General features: G+C 44.3%; 1 protein-coding gene across 2 annotated transcripts; it reads left to right on the forward strand.

Moving 5' to 3' along the window:
* Positions 1-108: 108 nt before the first annotated feature.
* On the forward strand, positions 109-14,977 carry Amacr (alpha-methylacyl-CoA racemase). Of its 2 annotated transcripts, NM_008537.4 has the most exons (5): positions 109-406; positions 1,703-1,846; positions 3,039-3,199; positions 7,112-7,298; positions 13,193-14,977. In NM_008537.4, the coding sequence occupies exons 1-5, from the start codon at positions 163-165 to the stop codon at positions 13,600-13,602; spliced, it is 1,146 nt and encodes a 381-aa protein (NP_032563.2). In that variant the 5' UTR covers positions 109-162; the 3' UTR covers positions 13,603-14,977. The 2 variants fall into 2 exon arrangements, with proteins under 2 accessions (NP_032563.2, XP_011243640.1); XM_011245338.2 differs by lacking the exon at positions 109-406 and having other exon boundaries at positions 3,010-3,199; positions 13,193-13,960.
* Positions 14,978-15,177: the final 200 nt, after the last annotated feature.

Consider the following 15,177-nt stretch of genomic DNA (forward strand, 5'->3'; position numbering starts at 1 on the left):
AAGTTGAGCAGCTAAACCAACTGATCCAATGCTAGGGTGGGCAGGAAGTGCGCAAGCGCGCAGCCTTCCCGGACGGGGCGGGGCGAGGCGGGGTGCAGGGGGCGGGGCAGATAAACTGTGGCTCGGGCGCCGAGCCGCTCCGCTCTCACCCTAAGGCTGGCCATGGTGCTGCGTGGCGTCAGGGTTGTGGAGCTGGCAGGCCTGGCCCCGGGGCCGTTCTGCGGAATGGTCCTGGCGGACTTCGGCGCCGAGGTGGTGCGCGTGAACCGGCTGGGCTCCACGGGCGAGAATTTTCTGGCCCGAGGCAAGCGCTCGCTAGCGCTGGACCTGAAGCGCTCTCAGGGAGTCACGGTGTTGCGGCGCATGTGCGCACGCGCGGACGTGTTGCTGGAGCCCTTCCGCTGCGGTGAGCCCTGCGGTGCTGCGAGATGACATTCCCTCCTGCCCGATTTCTCCCAGCTTCTCTGACTCCTTCTTAAGACTTTTAATTTGCTTGATTCCCCCCCCCCCAGATTTGCCTTTATTATTTGGAGGTATTGAACCGTACGAGAATCTAGTGCAAGAGATAGACTGAAAAGCTTCACATAGGAATAGAGTCATTGACCCTTTGATATGTGATATACCCATGCTCTAAAGCCATTCACAGACCATGGTTAACCTTTCTCTAATTGCTGGTATTTCCAAGTTCCAGCTTCAAGATCACCTCATTTACTTTGGGCCATATGAAAACATTGTTTTAGTGCTCTGTAGACAAACGACCAATTTGTTAACAGTATCAGTTTTGAGCACTTGCATGCTTGGTGGCATGCACCTCCATCCGACTGTACATTGGTATTTGCAACTGTCACAAACCCTGAACCAAATCTGAAGGCATTCCTTCTGTATTAGCTCAGAGAATCCATTCCAACCAGCCCCTTACTAATATTGCCTGGTAGATACCAGGACGACAGTAAATTTGACAATAAGTGGGACGGGAGTGGGTGTCTAGGCATATTTATATTTAACTCTTTTAGTTCTCACAAGCATATCTGAGGACAGTACTGTAACATTTAAGATTATGTCACAATGTAAAAATGCTCCAATTGAAGATGAGGGTGGGTCAGTGTGATTAGTTTCTTCAGTTGACTCTTAATTCTGACAACTTTCACCAAAATCACAACAAACACTGTTAGTATCACTTGCAAGAGTGTGTTTTTGGTTTGCCCCGTAAAAGGAATTATTCCCATCTTTGATTCGTGCTCTCTTTAAAAACAAAACTGATAGGTTAGGGTTATTTTTCTGCGTGTGAAACGAGCCAGTTCAAGCCAGATTAGATTATATTAAAGGCAGGTTTATTGGGAAGCTCCTCTCTAGCAGTTCACTGGCCCTAAGGACCAGGGAAGTGTCCATGGGGAAAGGAAGGATAGGGAAGGAGAGAGAAAGAAAGGTCATAGGGGGGGGGGGAGGAAGAGGAAGAGGAGGAATGGGGAGCTTAAAATGTCTGGATTGTATAGAGAAGAGCCTCTTGGGGAAGAGCAGCCCAGGTCTGGGATGGAAAGTTCAGGGTTGGGGGCTGGAGCATATGCCAGGAAGGAACTGAGGGGTGCTGCGAGGAGGACCTGGAGCCAGGTCTATTTTGATATGTGATATATGCACCTCAGTCCTTGTCCCAGGAGCAAACAAAAACAACAACCACAAAACAATTGATTGCTTTCCTCTAAAGGTGTCATGGAGAAACTCCAGCTTGGGCCAGAGACTCTACTGCAGGACAATCCAAAGCTCATCTATGCCAGGCTGAGCGGATTTGGCCAATCGGGAATTTTCTCCAAAGTAGCTGGCCATGACATCAACTATTTGGCTTTATCAGGTAGGTTTGAAAGGCTTTTCTAAAATAATTTGAACTGGCTCCAAAATCAGGAAGTACAGTTACATTGCTTAACAAGGGTTTTTTAAACATTTAATTATTTTTCATTATGTGTGTATGTGGTTATATGCATGTGAGTATGTATGCTGGTGAGAGGGTCCTGGATCACCTGGAGCAGGACCATGGTAGGTTGCAAACCCTTCTAGGTGGGTGCTGGGAATCGAACTTGGGTCCTCTGGAAGAACAGTACATATTCTCAACCACTGAGCTCTCTTTCTAGCCCCAGCCTTGATTAACACGAATTTAAAAATGTGAAGATGTTAATGCATCTGGCAGAGAGAACGTGGTTGTTAAAACGGGTTGATTTGCTAGAACTGCTGTCCTTAAGCTCTGTCCCCACCCTAACCCATTTGAGGGCTAATAATCAGTAGTAGCACTGGTTTCCTACAATTGGGAAGTCAGTTTTAAGGAAGCCCCGACTAGGAGTGAGAGGCAAGGTAATATGATGGCTGGTCACTCTACTTAGTGGGAAAGTTGATTCAGTTTGATTCTGACATTCCTTCACCACGAATCACTTGGAGCCATCATTCCAGACATCTGTGAACCCGGCTCAAAGCCCATGGTTTTCAGGTCTCGCTATCACTTCGTTAGAATCTGCATCCGTGAGGACGGGTTTTCAAATAGCCTGGCTCTATTATGTATAAGAACTGCATGTTACTGATGAAAGCAAATCTACTCTCTGTAAGAAGATATTGAAAGGTTGAATATAAACCTTCCTGACTGTCCAAAGTATAAAATGGGCTTTCCACATATTTTCAAAACTTAATTCCTGTTCCTTTTTGGGTATGATTATATTCTTATATCTCTTTTTAATAAAATTCAAAATGAATTATACTGTTTTAGAGCCAGGAAAAAATGGGTAGTAATATGTCTTCTTTAAAACTTAGTTAGTGAAGACTTTAATAAAATATTGAAAATGTCGGTTGGGATGGTTTTTTAAAATCTTTTTGTTTGTTTGTTTGCTTGCTTGCTTTTATGTAAGAGGACGCTTTGTAAGTGGACTCAGTGGATTCATAGTTTGAAGAGCATTGTGCACCGTTTTCACTTAGGGCAGTGACTATAAAAATCGGCTGTCCTGCTAAGGTATTCTTGTGTTCACTTAAAAGGGGCGTTCAATTTGTTGTCCATGGTGCAGGCGTTCTGTCAAAGATTGGCAGAAGCGGTGAGAACCCCTACCCACCGCTGAATCTCCTGGCTGACTTTGGCGGTGGAGGCCTCATGTGCACACTGGGCATTGTGCTGGCTCTCTTTGAACGCACACGCTCTGGCCGAGGGCAGGTCATCGATTCAAGCATGGTGAGTATCAGTTGGGGGCAGAGCGGGATGCTAGGTTTGCCATTTGTGCCTCAGTATCACGTGTGACTGCCTCAAATCTTTCTGAGTGAGAGAGACTGGGTCTTTCTGGGTAGGTCTGGCTGTCCTGGACCTCAGGAAGCCCCCCCTCCCTCTGCTTCCTGAATGTAGGGATTAAAGATAAATGCCAACATGTCTGGCAAGAGGTCCTTTGCTTTAAAATAGCCTCACCCTTTTGTATGCATCAGAATGCCATATTGAAGCCACCTATGGGGTGCTTTAAACCTTATTTATTTAGTGTGAGTGTGTAAGAATGTATCTGGAGGTCAGAGGACAAGGTTGGAGAGTCAGTATCCTCCTTTACCTATGGCTTCTGGGGAACTCAGGTTGTCAATCATGGCTGCAGGCATCTCCAGTAAGCCATCTCTAGCAGCATGCTCTAAACTTGTAACAACTCGCCTGATTCCTGTGTTGTATTTCAATGTTTTTCTCCAAGTTATCTTTTATGATTAAACTAGAGCTACCAAGTAACGATCCTTCAAAACTGAGTTTCAGCAGTGGTTTGCAGCCAGTGGAGCAGGTTCTTAGAGATGCTAAGGAAGGCGGGCCTTCCTGTCCCGACCTCTTGCTGCCTTTCTTAGGAGATGCTTCAGTTTCACGTTTCTCTGTGTGAACACTCATTTCCTCCAGCTGAGTCCTTTCTCTGTGTGATCTCTATCTTCAGCCTGGGTGAATATATAGTTTCCTCAGCTTCTGGCACGGGTATGATTCAAGGTTCCCATTGGATGCATGAAACTGAAGATAACTCTAAACTTAATGTTATTTCATTTTACCCAGACATACCTACATACACAGTGTATAAATTAGACACAGTAAGAGATTAACAATACTAAAAACAGAACAGTATAAAATATGTACTAATAAAGTTTACTTACAGAGTTCCCTAGTTAATATTTTCAGATGGCTGTTAATCTAAACTGTAGCTATTGGAAGTGAGGGGGCGCGTAAAAGGAGAGAGCTGTACTTTGTTCTGAAGCAGGGACACTTCCCTGAGGTCTCACAGATCCTGGTAAGGGTAAAGTCCAGAGCTCGCTCATGCAGTCATGCTGAGAGATCTTTGGAAGGCAAACAGAAAATGGATTTGAGGGAGGCGAGAGACTAGAACCAGAGAGACCAGTTAACTGGGGGTTTACTGAGCAAATGAGGGAGGGCGCGTGCTGAAGCAGTTAATGTCAGAGTCAGACTGGATTAAAGAATGCTGGGTGCAAAATTGCTGCAGAGGGTTGCAGTGGGGAAAGAAGAAAGAAGTGAGGACAGAGGCAGATTTCTAGCTTGTAAGCTAAGGGGTGGTATCACCAGCTCCCAGGGGCAGGCTGATGAGGGAAGAGACCGCCAGCTGTGTGCAATTGACAGCTCCCTTCTTTCCTCCTCCCTCTGCACTTTACCAGCTCTGTCATCTCCGGGGTTACTCTACAACCTCGTCAGATTTGTAAAATGAATACTAGGCCAATGTGTCAGAATGGTTAGGGAATGTAATTAGTCTGTCACTGTGTAGTGAGTGTGCTCTGACTTCACTCTGTGAGGGTCTGTGATTGTGGGGTTTCTTTTCCCAGAGTAAAAGGAAGGTAGTTTTGTTCACCTCAAGTTTGAAGTAGCTTTTCCGTACCCTGAGGGAATAAGTAAGTAGGAGCCAGGGGACAGCTCTTGCAGTCATTTGGGAATAAGCTGGGAGCCAGGGGAGCATCTGTGGTTCCCTGAAGAGGTGACAGAATGCTAATGTGTAGCACTGAGTAGGAAAAGAGCAGCATGGGGGAAGATCAGTAAGCCTGGAACAAGAAGGGAGGGTCACCATGGAAACCAAGGTAACAAAGTTTCAAGAGACACTTTTTTTTTTTTTTTCTAGACTATGTTTCTCTGTGTAGCCCTGGCTGTCCTGAAACTCACTCTGCAGACCAGGCTGGCCTCGAACTCAGAAATCCACCTGCCTCTGCCTCCCAAGTGCTGGGATTAAAGGCATGTGCCACCACTGCCCCGGCTCAAGAGACACTTCTAATGGCCAGAGGGTCAGAGGCCTGTGGGTACCTCAGGATTGAGAATGTAAATTGTTGTGGGTCACAGGGTCACTGTGCAAAGCCCTTCTCAAACTGGATTTGCTCACCTTGATCCTTGGTTGGCTGTTTGCTTCTCACAGATGATGCTAAGCCCTGTGCTGTGTCTGTTTCTTGTGATCCTATTGTGGAGCACAACGCACCCCGCCCCTTTGGTCCCTCTCTGTAGTGTGCTTTGGGAGGTGTGGTGTGGGGTTTGCCATTTCACTCTGGATCCTGGCCATGACTGCACCACCTCAGCGTGAGAACGCAGCAGCAGCAGCAGCAAGTTCACACTGTGCCACTAAGTGCAGGGCCCCATGGCTCCCATGTGCCTACCTTCCTGTGAGCCACACAGCCTAAAGGAGTTGGGCTCTTCCCATCAGCTATTGAAAATCTGTAGGCTCCAGAGATGAACAGTTCTCTAACAGTGCCATCGCACAATTTGATCCAAAGCCAGGCCTTTAAATATCTTCCCTCTACTATCCCCATGTGGGCAGGGTGTGCCATCCAAAAGGGACCGACTAAGAACCCTTGTGGAGTTGGGGGTTGTAAGGAATCACCGTTTACTAAGTGTGATTGATTCTTCATAGTTTAATGTAAATAGAAGATGGTTTCACTTTTCATCAGAACAGATCTAGTTAGGTTTGCCTAGTTGGTAGACAACAGTGAGCTCTCTGTGTGTGTGCAAGTCTAACCTTTCATAAGGAGCTCATAGTTGTATTAGGGGACTACCATTGTTGGCTAAGGACTCAGGTCACTGGGGTCACTGAGCCTCACTTGTCACTTCTAGCCCTGTGAGCCCTTGCAGACACTGACTTAGGCAAGGCAGATATCTTTCTGACAGACCAGTAGCTTCTTGCTATTGAGCGACAGAACCTGTGGTCCTGGCAGGCCAGAAATGAGATGGAGCCTGTTTTCTTCAGTGCTGCCCCCTAAAAACTATGGGGTTAAGGTAACTGCAGAAATGTCCATTTTGTTGTATCTGCTCTCTGTAGAGAGTACCCCTGACCTCTGGTGAGTTGCATGCAGGCTGTTGACCCACTGATGGCCAAGTTGGGAAGTTGAGGCTGTTCTTGTCTGAGTAGCTTGCATAACACATGGGTAAAAGAGTAAGGGAGATGCCTGCCGGGGTCGTCACTGCTGGGCCTCCAGATGAGGTGACAATTGCTTGCACTGGTTCTCTTTTCCTGTGGCCTCCTGTGATGCTCTGTGCCTCATTTAGGCTGACTCTCAGCAGAAACACTTTGTTATGAGGTTGGTCCAGTATGGAATCTAAAAGCTTTCCCCACTCTCTGGCCTGAATGTGCTACCCAGCTTCTCAGTGTTGTGAGATAGCACTGCCTGTGATCCCAGCCCTGGGGGTGGGGGTGGGGGTGGGGGTGGGGGTGGGGGTGGGGGGGAGGCAGGCACAGGAGATCCCTGGGTTTCCTGGTGAGCTGGGCTGGGTCGCAGAGGTCCAGGTTCAGTACGAGACTCTGTCAGAAAGCGACTGAGAAAGACATCTGACATTGACCTCTGATCTGAGAGAATAATTCAGTGAGCACCCATGTACCTTTACCTGACTTCACAATCATCAACGTGTCAGCATTTGAAAGGAAGATAGATGAAGTTCCTTTCAGTCTTAAGATATCTCAGGAACTGAAGAGTGTACCCATGGTGTTCTCCCATAAGCCTTCTCTACCTCAGTGTGCAGAAATGTCGAAGTGACCGTGTGGTTAGATGTAATTATCCTGGACTGTAAAGTAAGTTACATAAGGACTAGCCAGCCCTCCCCAGTGATGCCTCCTTGAACACTGCATCTGTAACGTGTCCTGCTTCTTCCAAGGTGGAAGGGACTGCATACTTAAGTTCTTTCCTGTGGAAAACCCAGCCCATGGGTCTGTGGAAACAGCCTCGAGGACAAAACATCTTAGATGGCGGTGCACCTTTCTACACAACCTACAAGACGGCAGACGGGGAGTTCATGGCTGTAGGTGCCATAGAACCCCAGTTCTATGCACTGCTGCTTAAAGGTAAGTAGCTAGCTCTGAGTCTCCCGTCTGCTTCACTGTGAGCTCTTTAATCTTGTTCTTGAGACCTTTTGAATCCCACGATGTCTTCTTCTTAATACACATCTGTCTTTCCAGCTAATGTAGCAATAGCTATCAGCATTTCATCTGTCTCTTAAATTGACAATTTTACTACTCTATAAAATAACTCAGGACTTGAACACATTAACAACCCATTTGATGGGAAAGCCAGAGCTTCGGCTGCAAGCGACATGGATGGATGTTTATCCTGTCTTGTGTGCCCAGACCTTCCTTACTTTTCCTAAAAGCAATATGTCGGTTCTCCTGGCTCTTGTTCCCTCATGGGCATCCCTTATGGTAGTATGGTGTGGAACAAAGTCACCCAAGTGCAGTGAGATTTTGGCAAGTAAGACTCAGTTACACAATGTCACTGCCCCTTGGTACCTTGGAAATTTACCTGCCTTGAGAATTCTTGTCTTCATGGCACACTGCTATACATTAGAGGGAATTTTGGGATTGCATCTTTCCCTGTGACATAGTTGAATTGGAATTATTTTGTTATGTGAAATGTTTCAGATTAAAGTTTGCACTACAATTAATTATGCGGCTTTAGATATACTCCAAAGTAAAGCTGACCATGGTAGGCACAGCTTGTAATCCAGGAACAACTCAGGAAGTAGAGACAGAGGGATCTTCATGGGAAAGCATAAAAAATTCCAAGCTAGCCTTGGCTACATAGGTAAATGGATGTGGAGGCCAGAGGGTGTGTACTGGCTAGTTTTGTGTCAACTTGACACAACTGGAGTTATCACAGAGAAAGGAGCTTCAGTTGAGGAAATGCCTCCATGAGATCCAACTGTAAGGCATTTTCTCAGTGATCAAGGGGGAAAGGCCCCTTGTGGGTGGGACCATCTCTGGGCTGGTAGTCTTGGGTTCTATAAGAGAACAGGCTGAGCGAGCCAGGGGAAGCAAGCCAGTAAAGAACATCCCTCCATGGCCTCTGCATCAGCTCCTGCTTCCTGCTCTGCTTGAGTTCCAGTCCTGACTTCCTTTGGTGATGAACAGCAACATGGAAGTGTAAGCTGAATAAACCCTTTCCTCCCCAACTTGCTTCTTGGTCATGATGTTTGTGCAGGAATAGAAACCCTGACTAAGACAGGGTGATTTTCAGCATCTTTTTCTAATTTGCTCTCCACCTTGTTTTCTAGGTCTTTTTTTTTAATATTACTTAACAATTATTTTACTGTTTGAAAATTTTTATAGTGTATATTTTGATCATATTTTTTCCTCTCTTCAGTCCTCCCTGTTTCTCCCTTTCCAACCAACTTTATGTTCTTTTTGTCTAAAAACCAAATACAAATAAACAAAAACAAAAACAAAAACAACAAAAAACCCCAAAACCCAGCCCCAAACAATGCCCAACATAAATTCGTACTCTCACGTGCATGCAGGTGTAGACACACACACATACTCACACACACACACACACACACACACACACACACACACAGAGAGAGAGAGAGAGAGAGAGAGAGAGAGAGAGAGAGAGAGAGTTCATTTTGTATTGTGTTCCTGGGCAGCATGGGCCCAGCCCTGGAGAGTACTTGATGTTCTTCGTGACACTTCCTTTCCCTGCCAGCAGGCATCAGTTACAAACTCCTTCCTGGTTAAGGGTGTGGTTGGTATTTACTCCTGGTCCCCGTCCCCAGAGCTGGAATCTTGTCTGTGCATGCTGTTACAGTCTCTATGGGGTCACATGTTCCTGTTGAGTCTGGAAGATCTGTTTCCCTGGGCTCATCAGTCAGCTCTGGCTTTTAGAGTCTTTCTGCATGGATCCCTGAGCCTTGAGGGGAGGAATTTGATAAAGATACCCCATTTAGGGAGGAGTGCTCTGAGACAGGGGAGCACTGTCTGCACATCGTTCTGTTGTGGATCCCGGTTGATTTTCATCTACTGCAAGAAGGCAGCTCTCTCTCTGACAATTGGCTGACGCACCCCGCAGTCCCACGGGCTGAGTTTCCCACAGGCGAGAACTTAAATGTGCCATTCCTGACAGCTCTGAAGAACGGAGCACTTCAGGGATGCAGGAGCTTTAGAAGTGGGATTAATATCCATTTGGTGATTTTTGTTCAATTATGTAAGAAGCTGGTATAATACATTTACCTTCCAACTTTAAAGTTTCATTGTTTGGTAGTTTTTCAAATGCAATGTACTGCTACAAGTTATTTGTATATACTTTTGCCATGATTGCTTTTACAAACATTTTATAATCACATATGTTAACTTTACCAACTCAAATATATTTGATTAAACTATGGAACAGGATTGTGTAGCTCAAGTATGATTCATCTCTGCTCAAACTGAAATTATATTTAAAGACTTTCTGCAAATACTTTGATCACTAAGAGAAACCGTGTGCCTATTAAGCCTTTATTCCCTTTTGTTTTCTATTCAATAACATGGTATCGGTTCTAACAATTAAAAGAAGTGCATTTAGAACTGGGAAACTATAACAGCTTCCAAATAAAAGACAATTCAACAGTGAACTGCAGTTGTTTCAGTAAAGAGCACTGCTCATTTTTTTCAGCCACTCAGGAGTGAGTGTTCTATGCTACATTGTTCCTTTACCAGACACAGTACCTTAGAACACAACTAGGATGGTGCATCCATAGAATACTCACTATTTCAATACAGAAATAAAAATAAAACTTAGTGGGGTGGAGAGATGGCTCAGTGGGTAAGAGTACTGGCTGCTCTTCTAGAGAGTTCAATTCCCACCAACCACATGGTGGCTCAGAATCATCTGTAATGGGATCTGATGCTGCCCTCTTCTGGTGTGTCTGAAGACAGCTACAATGTACCCATATAGATAAAAATAAATAAATGAATCTTGAAAAAAAAAAGATGTACTTCAAAATTCTGACTTAGCAGTGGTAGACAAAGGGCTCATGGTTGGTGCAGTATGTGTTGGTCACAGAGCCCTGGGGACAGAGGGACACATCATGTCAGACTTCACGTCATACAACAGCCACGTGTGTGTATATATATTGTTAACAGAAAATGTGTTTATATAGTTACATAAATTTTAGCTGTTTCTTGTCAACATTCACATTTCAAAGTAAAGGTACTTTCCTTGAAAGAATTTGAACTCTTAAACACAGCTTCTTTTGAGTTATGGTAACTTCACTGAAAGTTATCTTAGTACATTTCCTCTTATCCTTTGGTAAACATTGCATAGAAATTGGTAAAGTAACTCCCAGTTATTCAGTGTCAGCCCAGTTATTTCTTCTGGAGGCTGAGTTGGTAACAGTTTTCACATTCACCTTTGGTGATTTTTGACTAATATCTAAGAACAGAGTGAGTTAGGATTTAACTCTTCCTTTTTTTTTTTTTTTTTTTTTTTTTTTTTTTTTTTTTTTTTTTTTTGCATAGGGATCCCCTGTTTTCTCAGTATCATTGATTGAAAAACAGTTCTTCCTGTGTAGAATAATACTTGTATTCTTCTTGACGTCAGTTGACCATACATGGAAGGGTTTATCTTGGGACTTTTTTTCTTTTGCCAGTTCAAGTGATTGCTTGAGGTCCTCCCACATGGAGGAGAATGCTCCACCACTGAGCTGTGGAGCCAGCCTTACTTTTGGACTTGTATTTCTGATGGCTCTGTCTTTATGTTGCTGTGCCTTGATTATTGTAGTTAAGTTTGAAATTGAGATGTGTGTTTGTGTTCTTCTTCAGCATGGTCTTGGCTGTTGTGATGTCCTTGAATTTCTGTGTGTGTAATGTTTAGGATCACTTTATCAATGTCAACAAATAAGGTATCTGATTATTTTATTGTATTTGTATGTGTGTGTGTGTGCGTGTGTGCAGTAGCATGGCCATGGGCATACCGGAGTACTTGTGAGGAGTTCAGAGGACAACACTGGGGGCCAGTTCTTGCTTTCCACCTTGCTTGAGACAAGGTCTCTCTGTTCTTCACTGCTGCATATTCCAGGCTGGCTGGCCCATGAGCTCCTAGGGATTCTCTGGTCTCTGTCTCCCGTCTTACTGTAAGGACCCTGGGCTTACAGATTCACACCGCACCCCTGGCTTTCTGTGGGTTCTATGGATTTGAAATCTGTCCTTTCTGCTTTAGTGGTAACTCTTTATGCACTGAGCCATCTCCCTTACTCATAGCTGAGATTTGGACATGGGTTCTTTTGAGTGTACAGCTGATCTGGGGAATAGTACCGTCCTAGCAGTCCTAAGTGTTCCAGTCCATCGGTGTGGGCTGTCTTCCTTCCTTCCTTCCTTCCTTTTCAGCTGTAATCTTGGTGATGCTCTGTGATTGGAATTCCTTCTCTGATGAGTAGTTTCTTACATGTGTGGATTAAGGTTTTTCATTGAGTTTTGGGACTTTTTAGATAGTTCTTCAGTAATTTTCTTCTGACCTTTCTCTCCTGTCTTTTTATAACTCTCCAAATGCATTGTAAATTTGATAGCATCTTACATTCTGTTTATTTTTCTTCATTAATATGGCATTCTGTTCCTCAGGTTAGATAGTTGAGTTCTCTTCAGGTTGTTTCTTTATAATGATTATCTCAGCCAACTCTTGGTGTTCCTCACTCTGTGTAGTCACTGAAATCCGCCCAGTCAGCTTGGTCCTCAGCTAATGCCTGGACAAAGATGGTCTTACGTCTTGTCCCAGTGAATCTCCCATCCACCTGTGAGATGCTTTATTCCTTCTCACATGTACAGACCCTCCAAGCTTTGCAGTCCAGGCATCGTGTAGACCTCATTTAGGTGAGTGTGCACTCCTGGATGTGTGCACGTATAGACTGTGGAGCCTTGGAAAGTCTAGGGAGTATGTTAGCACTCATTAGAGTCCTCTAGGAATTCCAAAATTCTCCCCTTACAAACTTTTGATCATGCTATTCTTAAGTGTTCATATTATAAATTCCTCTTTCACAAGAGAGAGAGAGAGAGAGAGAGAGAGAGAGAGAGAGAGAGAGAGAGAGAGAGAGAGAGAAAGAAAGAAAGGGAGGAAGGGGAGGGGAGGGGAGGAGAGGAGAGATTTATACCAACCCCTGTAATGTGGCCTTTTGAATACACGATGTGAGACACTGTTATATCTAGATAAACCCACGAGCAGTTGAAAATGAGAATTTTCAATTACTCACTGAGAATGCATCTGCTAAACAGAATAGCTCAATATGTCCTGAACATTTACATTGGACCACAGTTGGGGAAATCCTCTAACCCATGGCTTTTGTTTTGTTTTGTTCAACAAGCTGTTGAAGATTTCATATAATTTATTGAACTCTGAAAAAGAGAAATAATAGTTATTTGACAAACTTTCACACCAATGTGAGGCCTAAAAGTCTTCACCTAGACATTGGCTACTTCAAAAGACCTTTGAGCTCCTAATTTGCCAAGGAATTTGGAAGACCCTGGAATAATTTGCTAATTATTCCAAAAGAAAGGAATATTATTTATAGGGCTACAGTCCTGTATGTTATCATCTATCCTGAGGTTTCATTCTTGACAATGGCAAGAATCATGTGTCAAATTACAAATGTTATTTTTAAAGTGTTTAGGAATGTCATATAAAGTGTAGGGTTATGTTAATTTGGCTAGACAGATAATGGCATCCTGAGGAAATTTCTTTTTGAAAGCCTTCTTAGGAAATAAACCAATTTCTGGGAACTAAAAGAGACCCCATTTCCTGAAAAGTTAGTAAGAAGCTCTTGACAGTGACAAGTTGGTTTTGAGCTGTGTCACTGCTACTTTTGGCTTCAACTTCAAACTGATTAATGTTTTTCTTGCCATTCATTTGATATAGAAGTTCTGATACAGTTTGTCATTGGTTATAGCTACTCCCTGGAAGAATAGTAACATAAGACATTGCATTTCTTCCTCAGGACTTGGACTCGAGTCTGAGGAACTCCCCTCCCAGATGAGCTCAGCAGATTGGCCAGAGATGAAGAAGAAATTTGCAGATGTGTTTGCAAAGAAGACTAAGGCAGAATGGTGCCAGATCTTTGACGGGACAGATGCGTGTGTGACCCCAGTGCTGACGTTTGAGGAGGCCCTCCACCACCAGCACAACAGAGAACGGGCCTCCTTCATCACTGATGGGGAGCAGCTCCCGAGCCCCCGCCCTGCACCTCTGCTTTCCAGAACTCCTGCCGTCCCATCTGCCAAAAGGGACCCTTCTGTAGGGGAGCACACCGTAGAAGTGCTTAGAGAGTATGGATTCAGTCAGGAAGAGATCCTTCAGCTGCACTCAGATAGAATCGTTGAAAGTGATAAGCTAAAAGCCAATCTCTGACTCAGGCTTATAGCTCAAGAGAATCTGAAGGCTGCATCTCCACTGGGGAGGGATGCCCACAATTGTGTGTATGGAAATGTGGATGAACAGCAATGAAGTCATCCAAATATCCCAATCACGATCCAACGAAAGGCTGGTTACAGGATAACGATTGCGCCCTTACGCTGCTTATCAGAGCCTCTGATTGAGGAAAATTTGTGTGTGTGTACTGATAGTAACTTGTGGCAGCTTTCTGCCTTTCAGTTCCCTTGGTGAAGTGTATCCATTTATTAAAACCCTTTTATAAATACAACTCTGATCATATATTAAATAAACTATTATAACTTTAATAAATAAAACTCTTGTTTTCCTCCTCAAAGTGAGCAGTGGTTTTAAGTTGTAAAAGCTTTTTAGAAAGCCCTTTAAATACCATTTATATAACATTTTCTAATGCACTGAAATATTGGGGCACTACCGGGAACAAAATTCAGACCCTTTAAAAAAAAGGCAAACCTTTCATCCCCTGCTTTTATTTGAACTCTGATGTTAATGAATGGTCTTGCGGTTTTCTTTATAAAGCCCTGCTTCAGATCACTGTTCTGGCTGCTATGGGTGAGGAGCCCTGTGCTCTGTTCTCCATCACCTTGCAGCAAGCCTTTCCCTCAGTAGACTGTCCTGTCTCCAGTGCAGACCTGCTGAGCTCCCTCCATCAGGGTCTGCTTCTGTACTGATTATGTCTCCACCTGCTTACCCTCTCGAAAATCCCAAGGAAAAGGAACTTGAAGCAAACAAGTAAGTAAGGAGGTATAGGAGGCAATAGGAGAACACGCAATACCCGGAAGACTTCGTACTGAATTGCACACCAGTGACAGCCATGACGGACAGCTGGGATGAGCTCTGGGTGCCAAGCGAGCTTCCCATCCTGGGAAATCTCTTTACAGCTTCAAAAGATGCTAATGGCTTTTTCAGGCTGGGCCAGGTCAGAGGTTCATGGTTTCCCCTGCCCAGTGCTGGAGTTCACATTTCCATAGAAACCTAATCCCTCATCACTTAATGGCTTCCTAACTCTTGGAAAATGTCCGTTTTTTAAAAAATGTATTTATTCTTTGAAGTTATTATCTGTGTATACAATGTATCTTGATCATCTCTACCCCTCATCCGCCCCCCCACAACACCCAACCCTGCTTGTCTCCCGCCCAACGGTTTGTTTCGATTCTGTTTGTCTTGACTTTGAATACCATTGTTTTGCTTTTATTTCTGTCATGTTACCTTTCTGGTAAAGTTTTTTGATGCAAGACTAGCCTTTCCAGCCCTGCAAAATTTTGCAATAGTGTTTTTTCCCCTCCTATAGGATAAAACTCGATCTTACCAACAATAATAAATAACAGTAAATCTCCTCCTGGAATCACCAATGCCACCCTCACCTGCTGATCTGCAGCTCTCTGGGTCGACCACCTGAAATGTCTGTATGTTGCAGCACCTCTTGGCTTCTGTTCCTTCATGCACTGCGTCATTTCCCAGAATTAACAGTAACTCCTTTGTTTTAGCCAACTCTCACTGGCTCACATGCAGCCTTCTTTGTCAGACTTCCTGCCT

Source organism: Mus musculus, chromosome 15 (assembly GCF_000001635.26).
Source record: "Mus musculus strain C57BL/6J chromosome 15, GRCm38.p6 C57BL/6J".
Classification (NCBI taxonomy): Eukaryota; Metazoa; Chordata; class Mammalia; order Rodentia; family Muridae; genus Mus; species Mus musculus.